This window comes from Hydra viridissima, unplaced genomic scaffold, assembly GCF_058129835.1.
Source record: "Hydra viridissima isolate aposymbiotic clone 2 unplaced genomic scaffold, HvirCarnegie_v1 scaffold_31, whole genome shotgun sequence".
Classification (NCBI taxonomy): domain Eukaryota; kingdom Metazoa; phylum Cnidaria; class Hydrozoa; order Anthoathecata; family Hydridae; genus Hydra; species Hydra viridissima.
The window spans coordinates 57,932-74,281 of record NW_028324326.1 but is presented as its reverse complement, the minus strand read 5'-3'; the positions used below and the strand labels follow the sequence as shown (position 1 = coordinate 74,281).

The following is a 16,350-nucleotide window of genomic DNA, read 5'->3' as shown; positions in this document are numbered from 1 at the left end:
TTTTTGTTTTTGTTTGTTTTTTTTTTTTCTTTGTTTGTCTTTTGTTTAAAATGTAAAAAACTCGAAAGGAAAGTTGTTGCTTTGTTTGCTTATTGAAAGTTTTCGCCAGTTGCAAGACTTAGTTTTGTTTTTGTTTACTTATTAAAATATCGAGGAAAATATTTGAGGACATCGCATTCTAATGGTGCCTTTATAACAACATCTAACGATTTAACGTTTAATGTTGTGCTCAAAAAAAAAATTCCTTTTATATCTCTCAATGGTCTCCAACGATAAAACTGCCGACCAATCGCAACGATTAAACAGCCAACCAATGGCAGCTCAATGGTCTCCAAACAAGAGACTGCCGACCAATGGCAGCTCAGTGGTTTGAGAAGTGAGATCATTCGATTTCCTTTTATTATCTCCAGTTTGAACTAGTGCTTGGCTTGTGGTGCAGAAACTAAAACTTCCCGTTTTTGTATTTTGTTTTGAATTTCTTTGCTTTGAGCTTTTTAATCGATCGATAGCTTTAGGAGAAAAGAAGAAACCCCTCTGACGAAGTCTTGGCTTTTTTAAAAACGCTCAAATTTTGGCAAACAAATCTCATACGAAACGCTACTTTGATGTCAAGCTTTCGTTACTCCCTACTCCCTTCTAGCGGAGGGCGGCAAAAAGGTGTTGCATCCTAGAGCTAAAAGTGAGGAGGGAAGCAAGTTTTTTTTTCGTTTTGTTTGCTTTTTTATGTTTTTTGTTTTTTTGAGGGGGGAGAGTTAGAGGGTAAGGGGGTTAGGATTAGAGGGGGTTGGGGTTACGGTTTGGAAACCTGGGGACGAGGATATCAAGCAGGAGTTTAGTGTTAAGGTTAAAGGGCCCACGAGGGGCGTCCTTCAATTGTAAAATGCCTTTAGACGCACGTGTCTAGTCGTCTCGTTGCATCGACCTAGAGGAGTTTTCTGATAGATCTTGCGCTTTGGGCTCAGTTAATCGGTCTGTATCCATTGTAAACACGGTGTCTGCCGTTAGAAAATCGTTAACCAGGCGTTTGTGAGCTTTAACAACCATCCCTTTGAGTTTAAAACGAACGTTTCTTCAAAAGCCACTCGAGATGGAGGTACTCACGGAGGTTTGTTACGGTAACAACCCTGTGGTTTGCCATCTTCTTTCTTTCCGCAGCGTCGCAAACGCATCGGCCGGTCTCTTAGGTGACGAAAAAACGTCTGATCTCTCGACTGGAATGCTTAACGTACTAAGATTAGTAGAGTTAGTACTAAGAGTTGCATCTGGCCGCCGTAATTTTCTTCGATGATGTCTTGAAAATTTCGTGACGTCGTTTTCAAACCTCTAGGGTCGATTTTAACCTTCGACCTTAAAGTCGATTTTAGCCTTCGGTGTGGCTCTGTACAACTTTTGCGGTGAAAAAGCTTGCGCGGAGTCTACAGTTGTATTTAGCCGACAGACGCTGGCAACGCAGAAACAGAATGACTCTTGGGCGGCGCAAACCGAGCGTTCAGCAAATTTCTAGCATTTTACGTCAAAGCGGACAATCTGCACGACAAATAAAGCTAACTTTCTCGTTGCAACAGTTAGTCACTGGATCGTTGGACGAGTGTGTACAGCTGTTTTGCGTCGAAAGCCGACCGGTGGTCGGATGCGACTCTTCTTTTCATTCGAAAATCAGAACCTGGCCATCAGTCGTGTATCACCATCGAATGCTTAATGTAGTGATTTCTCGAAACGACAAAAGCTTGTAAAACAAACAGCTTCGCTGTACTGTTGCCTAATATGTTAACGGATGGCCAGGAACAACCTTGGTCTGTAATGAATGAGTTCGTTTTTCCATTCGAGGCACTAATTACTGCAGTTTTAAAAGTCACCTAAAGTATAAGCTCATCTCTCCATTCAAGAAAAACAAGCATCAGAGTTTCGGAAAGTTTGCATGCACGACACCACCATCGATGATACTTAAACAAACAGAAAATGAATTGCAAAACAGAACCACTGAATTGCAAAACATAACAACGGACAGCTTGTAAAATGCATGGTGATGAGCTTCTTCAATCCAATCAAGGAACCAAGCATCACAGTTTCGGCAATGGTGCATGTGCAAATCAGCAAACTGTGATACTTAATCAAACAACTTCACTGTTTTGCTTAGTTTAAGAACGGATGGCTAAGAACAACCTCGTTAGTGAGTATGAAGTCATCTCTTCATTCCAGGAATTAATAATAATCAGAGTTTTAGAAGTCTCTTACGTGCGATACTACTATCAACGGTACTTAATCAAACAGCCTCTCAGAATGGCCTAGTTTGAGAACGGAAGGCTAGGAACAACCTTAGTAGTGAGTCATCAGTTCAACTTTTCATTCAAGGAATTAAGCATCTAAAATCTGAAAAATAAAAAGAAGAGCTCTTTGTTAGAAGTTCTTATTTTTATTTTTCCTCAACTTCTATTTCTTTTCTTTTTTTACTTTTTTTTTTTTAATGATAGTTTTTCTTTTTTTTTATCTATTTTGTTCGTTTAAATTAATACAACAGGCGTTTTAGGTCGTTTCTGTAACATTATTTAACACTTTAAATTGTAATAAATATTTGAACAGAAGAAAATCCCTTTCGTAACGTTAAAATGTCATAAGAACATTTCATCTTTACCAAATACGCTTGTAAAAATAGTTTCACTTTTAAAGTTTGTTGTATATGTCTTTTAATTTAGTGAATCGCAATTTGGATTTTCTTAGGCGCACATCTACTTTAGTTGCTTTTTCTTAAAGAAAGGTCACCAGAGTTTTCTTACACAGCCCCTGCAGCATAATCTTTAACAAAATACTCTTTTGAAAAGTTTTACATTGAAATAAACAAAAGCCATTTGCGTAAGTAGAGATAACTTAGAGAATAAAAAGTGCATAAACGCCTCGCTACTTTGATGAAGAAGAAACGGATGACTAAATGCAACTTTTTAATTTCGTGTGCTATCTCTTTCGATTAAGGTACTTTTTGAATATTTTTTCAAAGAAATGTTAGCGTAGTTTTCCTTTTTTAAATTTAAATCATGTTTAAAGGTAGTTTTTGAATGTTTTTTCAAAGAAATGTTAGCGTAGTTTTCATCTATTAAATTTAAATCATGTTTAAAGGTAGTTTTTGAATGTTTTTTCAAAGAAATGTTAGCGTAGTTTTCATCTATTAAATCTAAATCATGTTTAAAGGTAGTTTTCGAATATTTTTTCAAAGAATTGTTAGCGTAGTTTTCCTCTTTTAGATCTAGCTTATGTTTAAGGTAGTTTTTGAGTATTTTTTCAAAGAAAAGTTAGCGTAGTTTTCCTCTTTTAGATCTAGCTTATGTTTAAGGTAGTTTTTGAGTATTTTTTCAAAGAAAAGTTAGCGTAGTTTTCCTCTTTTAGATCTAGCTTATGTTTAAGGTAGTTTTTAAATATTTTTTTAAAGAAAAGTTAGCATAGTTTTCCTCTTTTGGATATAGCTTATGTTTAAGGTAGTTTTTAAATATTTTTTTTAAAGAAAAGTTAGCGTAGTTTTCCTCCTTTAGATCTAGCTTATAATTCAGGTAGTTTTTGAATATTTTTTCAAATAAAAATTAGCAAAGTATAGTTTATTTAGCATGACATCACAAAATACTAAACTCAAAAAGGCAAGATAAAGTATAAGATAAACGTAAAATAAGATATAGATGAAACAAATGTTAGGCTGCATAAAATCAAAAACTGCATTGCCTATCATAAACACAAATGTCTAGTGAGAGCTTTTAAAGGTCGTTCTTTTCGTCTTTTAATTTGGTGAATCGCGATTTGAATTTTCTAAGGCGCACATGTCTTTCAGTTGCTTTTTTCTTAAGGAAAGGTCGCCAGAGTTTTTTTACGCAGCTCCTGCAGCATAATCTTTAACAAAATACTCTTTTGTATATCATTACATAGAAATAAACAAAAACCATATGCGTAAACAGAGATAAATTAGAACGCAAAAGTGCATAAAAAGCCTCGCTACTTTGCTATAGAAGAAGTGGATGACTAGATACAACTTTGTAAATTCGTGCACTACCTCAATGGATTAAGGTATTTTTCGAAAGTTTTTTAAAAGCATAAATAGCGTAGTCTTCCTCTTTTAAATCTAGCTTATGTCTAAGGCAGTTTTTGAATAGATTTTCAAAGAAAGGTTAGCGTACTTTTCCACTTTTAAGTTTAGCTTATGTAGCTTGACAAAACAACACACAAAAAGACAAGATAAAGTATCAGATAAACGTAAAATAAAATATAAATGAAACTAAAGTTAGGCTGCATAAAAAACAAACAACTTAATAATCTACTAGACATGTTTAAGTTGAATTAAGTAAAGTCCTTTGCGCAAATTTGGGTAAATAAGAGAGTAAAAATCCATAAAAAGAAGAAGTGGATGAGTAGATACAATTTTTTAAATTTGTGTGCTATCTCTATTGAATAAGGTAGTTTTCGAGAGTTTTTTCAAAGCAAAATTAGCGTAGTGTTCCTCTTTTAAATCTAGATTATCTCAAAAATAGATTTCGAATAGTTTTTCAAAGAAAGGTTAGCGCAGCTTTCCTCTTTTAACATTAGCTTATGTAGCTTGACATCACAGAACACAAAAAGATAAAATAAAATATAAGACAAACGTAAAATGAAAAATAGATGTAGCTAAAGTTAGGCAGCATAAAAAACCAACAACATAATAATCTACTAGGCATGTTTAAATTGAATTAAATAAAATCCTTTGCGCAAAAATAGGTATGTTAGAGAGTAAAAGCGCATAGAAAGCCTCGCTACTTTGCTGTGAAAGAAGTGGATGACTAGATACAACTTTTTAAAATCCTGTGCTATCTCTATCGATTAAGGTAGTTTTCGAAAGATTTTTCAAAGCAAAAATAGCGTAGTCTTTCTCTTTTAAATCTAGATTATGTCTAAGGTAGTTTTTGAACAGCTTTTCAAAGAAAGGTTAGCGTAGCTTTCCTCTTTTAAGTTTAGCTTATGTAGCTTGACATCACAAAACACAAAATTCAAAAAGACAAAATAAAATATAAGATAAACGTAAAATAAAATATAGATGAAGCTAAAGTTAGACTGCATAAAAAAACAACAACGTAATAACCTACTAGAATCTAATAAAACCCTATGCACAAATGTAGGTATGTTAGAGAGTAAAAGTGCATAAAAAGCCTCGCTACTTTGTTTAAGGTAGTTTTTGAATAGTTTTTCAAAGAAAGCTTAGCGTAGTTTTCCTCTTTAAAGTTTGGCTTATGTAGCTTGACATCACAAAACACAAAACACTAAAAGGAAAGGTAATATAAAAGTTAATCGTAAAATAAAATGTAGGTGAAATAAATGTTAGGCTGCATAAAAGAAAAAAAAAATCGTAACATAATAATCTTCTATATATGTTTGGATTGAATTAAATGAATTCCTTTGCGTAAATATAAGCAAACTAGTGAGAAAAAGTGCATAAAGAGCCTCGCTACTTTGCTGCAGAAGTAGTGGATGACTATATGCAATTTTTTAAAATCGTGTGCTATCTCTATCGATTAAGGTAGTTTTCGAAAGTTTTTTCAAAGTAAAAATAGTGTAGTTTTCCTCTTTTAAATCTAGCTTTTGTCTAGGGTAGTTTATGAATAGATTTTCAAAGAAAGGTTAGCGTAGCATTCCACTTTTAAGTTTAGCTTAAGTTGCTTGGCATCACAAAACTCAAAACTCAAAAAGAAAAGATAAAATATATGATAAACCTAAAACATAATATAGATGAAACTAAAGTTAGGCTGCATAAAAAACCAACAACATAATAATCTACTAGGCATGTTTAAATTGAATTAAATAAAATCCTTTGCGCAAATGTAGGTATGTTAGAGAGTAAAAGTGCATGAAAAGCCTCGCTACTTTGTTAAAGGTAGTTTTTGAATAGTTTTTCAAAGCAAGTTTAGCGTAGTTTTCCTCTTTTATGTTTAGACTATGTAGCTTGACATCACAGAACACAAAGCTCAAAAAGGCAAGATAAAATATAAGTTAATCGTAAAATATAGATGTAACAAAGTTTAGACTGCATAAAAAACCAACAACATAATAATCTACTAGGCATGTTTAAGTTGAATTAAATAATGTCCTTTGCGCAAATATAGGAAAGTTAGAGTAAAAATCCATAAAAAGCCTCGATACTTTGCTGAAGAAGAAGATGACTATATGCAACTTTTTAAAATTGTGAGCTATCTATATCGATTTAGGTCCTTTTTGAGTACTTTTTCAAAGAAAAGTTAGCGCAGTTTTCCCCTTTTAAGATTAGATTATGAAGCTTGACATAACAAAACACAAAACTAACAAAGGCAAGATAAAATATAAGGTAAACGCAATATAATGTATAGATGAAACTAAAGTTAGGCTGCATAAAACAAACGGGTAACAATACTCTTCTATGTATGTTTACATTGAGTTAAATAAAATCCTTTGCGCAAATATAGGTATGTTAGAGAATAAAAGTGCATAAAAAGCCTCAGTACTTTGCTGTAGAAGAAGTGGATGAGTAGATACAATTTTTTAAATTTGTGTGCTATCTCTATCGAATAAGTTAGTTTTCGAGAGTTTTTTCAAAGCAAAATTAGCGTAGTGTTCCTCTTTTAAATCTAGATTATCTCAAAAATAGATTTCGAATAGTTTTTCAAAGAAAGGTTAGCGCAGCTTTCCTCTTTTAACATTAGCTTATGTAGCTTGACATCACAGAACACAAAAAGATAAAATAAAATATAAGACAAACGTAAAATGAAAAATAGATGTAGCTAAAGTTAGGCTGCATAAAAAACCAACAACATAATAATCTACTAGGCATGTTTAAATTGAATTAAATAAAATCCTTTGCGCAAAAATAGGTATGTTAGAGAGTAAAAGCGCATAAAAAGCCTCGCTACTTTGTTAAAGGTAGTTTTTGAATAGTTTTTCAAAGACAGGTTAGCGTAAATTTCCTCTTTAAAGTTTAGCTTATGTAGCTTGACATCACAAAATATAAAACTCAAAAAGACAAGATAAAATATAAGATAAACGCAAAATAAAATATAGATGAAACTAAAGTTAGGCTGCATACAAAACCAACAACATAATATTCTACTAGTTATGTTTAAATTGAATTAAATAAAATCCTTTACGCAAATATAGGTAAGTTAGAGAGTAAAAGTGCATAAAAAGCTTTACTTTGCTGAAGAAGAAGATGAATAGATGCAACTTTTTAAATTCGTGAGCTATCTCTATCGGTGTAAGGTAGTTTTTGAACAATTTTTCAAAGAAAAGTTAGCCTAGTTTTCTTCTTTTAAGTTTAAATTATGTAGCTTGACATCACAAAATACAAAACTCAAAAAGACAAGATAAAATATAAGATAAACGCAAAATAAAATATAGATGAAACTAAAGTTAGGCTGCATACAAAACCAACAACATAATATTCTACTAGAAAAGTTAGCCTAGTTTCCTTCTTTTAAGTTTAGATTATGTAGCTTGACATCACAAAACACAAAAAGGCAAGATAAAATACAAGGTAAACGTAAAATAAAATAGAAGTCAAACAAAAGTTAGGTTGCATAAATACAAAAACTGCATTGCCAAAAATAGAATTTGTTGTCTAGAAAGACCTTTTAAACTTTGTTTCTTTCGTTTTTTGACTTAGTGAATCGCGATCTGGTTTTTCTTAGGCGCGCTTGTTTCTTAGTTGTTTTTTTTGTAAAGAAACTTTATTCAGACGTTTTTTTTTACGCAACTCCTTTAACATTATTTTTAACAAAGTATTCTTTTATACGTGTTTACATTGAAATAAAACCCTTTGCGTAAATAGAGATAAATTAGAGAGCAAAAGTACATAAAAAGCCTCGCTACTTTGCAGAAGAAGAATTGGATGGCAAGATTCGTGTGCTTTCTCTTTCGTTTAAGGTACTTCTTGAATATTTTTTCAAAGAAAAGTTAGCGTAGTTTTCCCCTTTTAAGTTTAGCTTACGCAGCTTGACATCACAAAACGCAAAAACCAATAAGGCATGATAAAATACAAGATAAACGTAAAATAAAATAGAAGTGAAACAAAAGTTAGACTGCATAAAAACAAAAAAAAAAAAAAAAACATAATATACTTCTATGTATGTTTACATTGATCTAAACAAAATCCTTTGTGTAAAGATATGAAAAAATAGAGAGTAAGAGTTCATAAAAAAGCCTCGCTATTTTGCTGAAGAAGAAATGGATGTCTAGATCTTTTAAAATAAGGAACTTTTTGATTTCTTTTTCCGAAAAATGGTTGGAGCAGTTTTCCTTTTTTAAATTTCACTTATGCAGTTTAACATCACAGGAAATATTATTTTGCTTTTTAACAAACTCTTAAAAACATCAGAAGTAATTCTAAATGCAACTCTATTAAAAGTTTTCACAGAATAACAAAACGACTTCTTTTTTTTTTTTTTAAAGATAAAAAAAAGTTTGAACTATCTTTAAATAAGAAATGTGAGAACAGTTTAACAGAACTTCTTGTTTATTATGTCTTTAGCGAAACAGATAAAAATATTTGCAAAAGCATAGATAAAACAAACTACACAAAAGGCCCATCTTTATTGCCAAACTGAACAAACTTATCTAAACTACATAAATGGTTTCACGATATTGCCATATTGAACAAACTTTTCTAAACTACCCTCTTTTTGAATTTTTAGCTTCATGTTTTTAATTTTGTCTTTAATATGGCTTTGGTAGGAGTACTTTTGCAAGACATGAATGAGCTTGTCACTGCTATGATTTGCCAAGATGCCAAGGTAATCTTTGTACGAGCAACTTGAGCTTACATCTGTAAACACGTCTTGCAAGATGTATGCCAACACCAAAGCTGCACATCGTGGAAAACTTCTGGTGTTGAACCATTCGTTGTGGCCAGGGCAAGCATTCAGCTCTTCAACTATTTCATCTAAAATTTTACAAACTCAAGTCATAACACAAAGTGATTAAATCAAATATTCATTTGGTTCTGAAGTAAGACAAGATTTATTCTGTTTTTTTATTTATTTTTTTTTTGTTGACCTTATTGTTTGCACTGATAGCAATAACTGGTTTTTGAAAGATTACCTAAATGGCATTGGCTAACTTCTGCTTTGTTTTCCTTTGTTCTTGGCTGAGTTGATCCTGAAATAAAATAAAACCATGTTCATTTTTCTAATTCATAAAAACCATCAACAGTTTCTAAGTGTTAGAGATGATAACAAGCTGTGCATGATTTCTAACGGTGATGTTTCTAACTTCATCATTAGAAATCGGGTAGACACAACTTTCTAAAAGTGCACTTAGCAATGATGGCTAGTTTTTGTTAACAGTTAACCATCTGAAATTGTGCAAGAAGAGGTTTGTGTTTATATATCTTTGTATAAATTAGGTTTTACATTACCGATGAGTTCTTGAGTGAAAGATGGCATTTCCAACTTGATTTTTTTTCTTCTTGGATCTTTTACTTCTAAAACATAATCAGTTTTAGTATCATTCACTTGTATAAACATTTAAGCAATCACAGAATTAGTCCTGCAACAAATACATACACACTTCTGTGTTGTTTTTTTGTTTTGTTTTGTTTTTTTTACAGCTCTAACAATAACAATAGGGCAAGGAGTTGATTTGGGCATTTTCATTTTTTGAAAGCGTGTTGAGATTTGCATAAAAATCAAAAATCAAAAATCAAAAAGAATTTACCTCTGGATGTAGAGGCAAGACTTTGGCTAAATAGGCTACCAACAGATTGAACAGCATAAGGTGAGAGCTGCTTTGCAAGAACAGTACCAGCCTGTTGGACAGGAACAGCTGAAACTGGATCAGATGAAAGAAACAAACTGGGTTTGGCCAATGTTTGCTGAAAAGCAACAAGGCTAGGAGTCAGAGGAACAGAAAAGACCTCTTTTGAAGGACAGAAAGCGACTTGCTGAGAAGGAGAAGCAGAAACAGGTTTGGCAACCACTTGCTCATTAAAGTAAACTGGAGAAAGTTTTGCATGGTGTTCAATAAAATCCGGTTCATCAGGAAATAATGTTAATGCAAGAGGAGAACAAGCTGTGCCAACAGGAACAGCTAGAGTCTGATCTACATCCATACAAACAGCTTGTTCGTTAGGAACTAGTTGTGCAAGAGCAGGGGATAGTTCAAGAACTGGACCAGCGATTGTTTGTTCAGATGGAACAGACGAAACAGGAGTTGAGGTAGGTTCACACAAGAAATCTACGGCATGGTCGTTGCTATCCTCTAAAGGAACATTGTTTTCTACAGCTGGAGAAAACGGAACCACTGTGGTACAGCTGAAAGTAGCAGCACATTCTTCAGAGTCAGAACCGGAGTCTAAATCTTCCTCAAAGATGTCCTCAACCTCATGAAAACCGTACTCCTCTGCATTAGTTTGGAGCCAGTCCATCACATCCTTCTCCTTCTTTGGTGGTCTCTCAGACTTTTCAACAGTCAAAGACTCTATGACTCCGAAGGACTGTCCGATGCCCAGGGCAAAGCGCAACTCCTCTGCAGCGTTCCACTGGGACACATAAAAGCTATCCATTGTGTTCCTGCTGTGCTTCATGTAGAGTGTAGCAAACCGCTCGCGATCTTCTTTGCTGTTGTTGGCAAAGTAAGTGGCTATCGAACCGCGAATGCAAGTGGGAGTAAGACGCTTCATGGGAATGTTTACTTGGCTTTTTCTGAAGCAGGACGTCAGGCAAGAGGAGATAGCAGAGGAACCCATCTGGTAAACAGGCACTCTAGTTGCACCGAGTGTCACACATTCGTCTTTGTTGGGTCTCATCGATGGAAAAAGGGGCCTGTAGCAGTCGCTCAACTCCAAAACAGTCTTGGTGTCTGCAGCCATGTAGTGAGAGTCGTTGACAAGAAGGTCTCTGTATCTCAGCAAATAAATATCGATCAACACTTTCAAGTCGTTCGGCACTAGAATGTTTTTGGCTCCGTACTTGTATGCTGTTTTGTAGCGCTCTTGCACAATGCAATATCCACACTCACTCTTCTCAGCAGCCATGTAGTCTCTAATGTTTAAAAGAGCAATGTTAGATTTTCTTAAACTGTTAATTACAGTGACAGAGAGCAGAAGATGGTTTCGTAGAGACACAGCATTGTCTCTAGTCGGTGTAAGAGACGGCTTTCTAATCGATTCCACTAACTGTCTTACGTATGCAGACTTGCCATATTCGTTCAGCAAACTGACATTGATGATGTTGATGCATTTTTTGCTTTTCACAAGGCTCCTCCTCAAAGAACGAAAGGGCCTCAGCACTTTTTGTAACTCCTCCACCTTGCAGCGCAAACGTCGGATGGCCTCATGAGAAAGTCCGAAATAGACATTCCTGGCTTCACTGAAACGAAACAGGAGACAAAGGTAGACAAGGCGGTTGTACAACGTGTGACAAGACATGGCTTTTGTTTGGTCAAGTTCACTCAGCTTGGAATTGAGCTGAATGTTTTTAAAGTGCATGGAAAAGTATCTATCCTCCAAAACGTTGGAATTGGTGAGAGCGTTCGGGTGCAGCGTCAGCGTGCTGTCACAACATGTCAATATTTCAACAACTGCATTTTTGTAGATCTTTGCTTGTGACAAAGTGTTGTTGTTGGCTACCACAAGCCACTTTTCAAAATCTCTGAAGAGCTCATCTGCTGACTGGTAATAAAAGTGAAAAGCATCTTTGTCCAGCTGAAACAAGAGTCTCTTATCTTCTGTCAAGACGGAGGAGTTGGAAACCAAGTGCTTTAAGGAATTAAAATCAGAGTCTAGGACGGATTCGGTGTTCAGCTCTTTGTTTTCTACAGAGGTGCAGTGGTTTGCAGAAGGAGCCTCGGACGAACCAGCAACTGATGAGGGCAAGCTTAAAAGAGGATCAGAGGAAAGAACCGGAGAAGAAAAAGAGGAGGAAGGCCCAGGAGCAGAGGATGCAGAGCCTGATGCAGACGCTTGTTCAGCTACTGGCTTAATACCAAAGAAGGCAGGTCGAATAAATTGAGGGACATAGAGCTTGTCGTTGTCGTATCGCTTTGCCTCTGCAATCTTTTGTTTGATCGTCTTGGAATCGTAGAAATGAGTCTCTTTCAAGTGTATGTCCAGTCGGTCGTAATACTTCCAACATTGCAAACAGGGGTAAGGTTTTGGACAGCCGGACTTGCGTTCGAGACGAGCATGCTGAAACTTCCTGACCATTGCAGAGTAAAAGATGGAAGCTTCATCCAAAGTCCAAGAATGATCTTTTTTAGTCAAGTGTCTTTTAATGCTTGTGGAGGAATGTTTGCACAAAGGCATCGGACAGCTAACAGCGTACCTCTTCTTGGTACCATAGAAAGGTACAACCCTGTTTACGGAGCCACACGCTGCAACTAATGCGGCCCTGACTTTGTTTTTGAGCTTTAAGTCTCTCTGTTCTTGTGACTGCCTTCTTTTCTTTTTTTTCGCTTTAGAGTTCGGAGAAGGGGCAACAACAGTGTTGTTTTCTTGTGAAGAAGACATGTTCAGGTGTTTGTTTGCAACGGTTTATGCTAAAAAAAAGAAGACAGTTAGTGAGAGTGTTTTTCTTCTGCCTGCATCCTGGAATCCTGGAATGTTTACAACTGCAGGGAAGAGCTGTGTTTTTTCGAATCCTCTGCAAAAGAGAAAAAAGAAAGAAAAGAGAGCAACAAGAAGAAACAAAGTTTCCACTAGCAAATGAAAAAGAATGAGAGCAACTAGCATTACATGCATGGTGGCAGCAGTGATTGCTATTATGAGAAGGAGAATGAGAAAAAAAAAAAAAAAAAAGAAACAAATAAATAAAGAGATGGAGTTTGAGAGGATCTCGCAACCATATGACTCAAAGAAAGAAACTGTGTTGAAAAAAGGCAAGAGAGGGCAAATAGAACTTGCTAACAAGGACAAATGACAGACATAACTACAACAGTAACAACTCTCATTGCAAGCATAATAACAACAGCATCAGCATCACTGACTCAGAGAGTGTTGACATAACAAAAAAGAAAACAAAAGTACAAGCCAAGTGGGGGAACATTAACAAACACTCATTGCAACTATAACAACAACAACAACAACAGCAACAGCATCACTGACTCAGAGGGTATTGATAAAAAAAAACAAGCAAAACAAAAACAAACAAAAAAACAAATAAAAAAACAAAACAAGCAAATTGGGTGAACAGTAACAACTCTCATTGCAAGCATAATAACAACAACAGCATCAGCATCAGCATCACTGACTCAGAGAGTGTTGACAAAATAAAATAGACAATAAGCAAGCAAAGTGGGTGAACAGTAACAACTCTCACTGCAAGCATAATAACAACAACAGCATCAGCATCAGCATCACTGACTCAGAGAGTGTTGATAAAATAAAACAGATTATAAACAAACAAAGTGGGTGAACAGTAACAGCTCTCATTGAAAGCATAATAACAACAACAGCATCACTAACTCAGAGGATATATAAAAAAACAAACAAACAAACAAACAAAACAAAAACAAAAAAAAAACAAGCAAAGTGGCTGAACAGTAACAGCTATCATTGCAAGTAAAATAACAACAACAGCATCAGCAACATCATCACTGACTCAGAGAGTGGTGATAAAATAAAACAGATTAAAAAACAAGCAAAGTGGCTAAACAGTAACAACTATAAATACAAGTAAAATGACAAAAGCAGCAACAGCATCACTAACTCGCAGGGTGTTGATAAAAAAAAAAGCAACAAACAAATAAAGCAAGCAAAGTGGGTGAACATTAACACTCATTGCAACTATAATAACACCAACAGCAACAGCATCAGTGACTCAAAGGGTGTTGATAAACAAAAACAAAGGCACAAACAAAACAAGCAGAGTGGGTGAACATTAACAACACTTATTGCAAGCATAATAACAACAACAGCATCAGCATCACTGACTCAGAGAGTGTTGATAAAATAAAATAGATTATAAACATGCCAAGTTTGTGAACATTAACAAACACTCATTGCAACTATAACAACGACTACAGCAACAGCATCACTTACTCAGAGAGTGTTGAGAAAAAAAACAACAAAAAAAACAAAAACAAAACAAAACAGAAAACAGAAGTACAAGCCAAGGGGGGGAACATTAACAAACACTCATTGCAACTATAACAACAACAACAGCAACAGCATCACTTACTCAGAGGATATTGATAAAAAAAACAAACAAACAAACAAACAAAACAAGCAAAGTGGCTGAACAGTAACAGCTATCATTGCAAGTAAAATAACAACAACAGCATCAGCAACATCATCACTGACTCAGAGAGTGGTGATAAAATAAAACAGATTAAAAAACAAGCAAAGTGGCTGAACAGTAACAACTATAAATACAAGTAAAATGACAAAAGCAGCAACAGCATCACTAACTCGCAGGGTGTTGATAAAAAAAAAAAGCAACAAACAAACAAAGCAAGCAAAGTGGGTGAACATTAACACTCATTGCAACTATAATAACACCAACAGCAACAGCATCAGTGACTCAAAGGGTGTTGATAAACAAAAACAAAAGCACAAACAAAACAAGCAAAGTGGGTGAACATTAGCAACACTTATTGCAAGCACAATAACAACAACAGCATCAGCATCACTGACTCAGAGAGTGTTGATAAAACAAAATAGATTATAAACAAGCCAAGTTGGTGAACATTAACAAACACTCATTGCAACTGTAATAAGAACAACAGCAACAGCATCACTGACACAAAGGGTGTTGATAAACAAAAACAAAAACACAAGCAAAGTGGGTGAACATTAACAACACTCATTGCAACTATAACAACAACAACAGCAACAGCATCACTGGCTCAAAGGGTGTTGATAAAATAAAGAAATAAAAACAAAACAAGCAAAGTGGGTGAACAGTAACAACTCCCATTGCAAGCATAATAACGACAACAGCAACAGCAACACCATCACTGACTCAGAGAGTGTTGATAAAATAAAATAGATTATAAACAAGCCAAGTTGGTGAACATTAACAAACACTCATTGCAACTATAACAACGACTACAGCAACAGCATCACTTACTCAGAGAGTGTTGAGAAAAAAAAAACAAAAACAAAAAAAAAACAAAACAAAACAGAAAACAAAAGTACAAGCCAAGTGGGGGAACATTAACAAACACTCATTGCAACTGTAACAACAACAACAGCAACAGCATCACTTACTCAGAGAGTGTTTATAAATAAAACAAAAAACAAAAACAAGAAACAAAAATACAAGCCAAGTGGGTGATTACTAACAGCGCTAACAGCAGCAACAACAGTGTCTTTAGAAACAACAAACAAGTACAACAGCAACAACTGCTTTTACAGAGTATAACAATAACAACAACATGGCACTAACAACAACAAAAGGGTTGGAATAAAAACCTGTAGGCAAAAGGAGAGCTGCATTCAGACAAGATCGATTACAAAGAGGCTCTTCTTTAGGACAGAGGAGAAACTGCTTTTGAGGGACAGAGGGACTTTTGTTGTTGTGGTTGTTGTTGTTGTTGTGCAGAAACCAACAAACTTTTATTGAACCGAATATAACCGAATATAACCGAAAGTCTTGTTTGCTTCTGTTTTGTGCCATCAAGAAGGGAAAACAAAACATCACAAAACAAACGAAGCAAACGAAACAAACAAACAAACAAACGAACGAAACAAACAAACAAAAAAAAAAAAATTAAAAAAATTAACAAACAAACAAACAAACAAACAAGCAAACAAACAAAAACAAATAAGAAAAACAGAAAACGCAGTACCGAAACCTCGCCATTTTTTATCCTTCCTCAAGCTTTCTCTGGGCGCCAAAGACCGAGAAAGTTGAGCAAACGTGACGTTGAGGGGGGGGAGGGGGGTACTTAAGGACAGCAGACCGACCAATGGCACGCTTAGGAGAGACCCACGTGAATGCTACATTTTCTTTCTATGTACGCTGAATCCGCTCAAAGTCTGGAATTTCCAGCATTCACGTGTCATCACTCCAGCCACCAGATTGGCCCACACTTTGCACACTTTCAAGACTAGAAACTCACTTGTGCTCAATTTGAGCAAAAAAAAAAAAAAACTAAGTCTCGCATGGCGACAACTTTTCCAAAAGCAAACAAAGGCAAACGAAGGCAAACGAAGAAAAAACAAAAACAAATAAACAAAAACAAAACCGAATAGGGAGAGAGAGAGTGAGTCGACTCATTTCTTTCGACTGCCTTAAACGAGAAGTCTAAAACGTTTAAAAGTTGAAAACTAAGTTTTTTAAATGAACTGCACCGAAAAAACTTTACGACAGTTTAGCTGGTTAAAAACGCAGAGGAAAATATTTTATAAAATTTAAGCGTTCTAAAGATGTCCATTTTTGT

The 16,350-nt window shown here is 35.0% G+C and overlaps 1 protein-coding gene across 2 annotated transcripts; it reads right to left on the bottom strand.

Moving 5' to 3' along the window:
* Positions 1-8,543: 8,543 nt before the first annotated feature.
* LOC149876105 (uncharacterized) lies at positions 8,544-15,829 on the bottom strand. Of its 2 annotated transcripts, XM_090075697.1 has the most exons (5): positions 15,757-15,829; positions 9,685-12,504; positions 9,386-9,451; positions 9,070-9,126; positions 8,544-8,911 (listed from the first exon to the last, which is right to left on the bottom strand). In XM_090075697.1, exons 2-5 carry the CDS (start codon positions 12,473-12,475, stop codon positions 8,592-8,594), a joined length of 3,234 nt encoding a protein of 1,077 aa, XP_089931823.1. In that variant the 5' UTR covers positions 12,476-12,504; positions 15,757-15,829; the 3' UTR covers positions 8,544-8,591. The 2 variants fall into 2 exon arrangements, with proteins under 2 accessions (XP_089931823.1, XP_089931822.1); XM_090075696.1 differs by having other exon boundaries at positions 9,685-15,829.
* Between the last annotated feature and the right edge of the window lie 521 nt (positions 15,830-16,350).

Bases quoted from the DNA above. Each gene is read 5' to 3' on its own strand.
- LOC149876105 (XM_090075696.1), bottom strand. From the start codon at position 12,475: ATGTCTTCTTCACAAGAAAACAACACTGTTGTTGCCCCTTCTCCGAAC. The intron at 9,452-9,684 runs GTAAATTCTTTT...ATTATGTTTTAG, and splicing joins TCTTGCCTCTACATCCAGAG to AAGTAAAAGATCCAAGAAGA. The intron at 8,912-9,069 runs GTAATCTTTCAA...GTAAAATTTTAG, and splicing joins AGTTAGCCAATGCCATTTAG to ATGAAATAGTTGAAGAGCTG.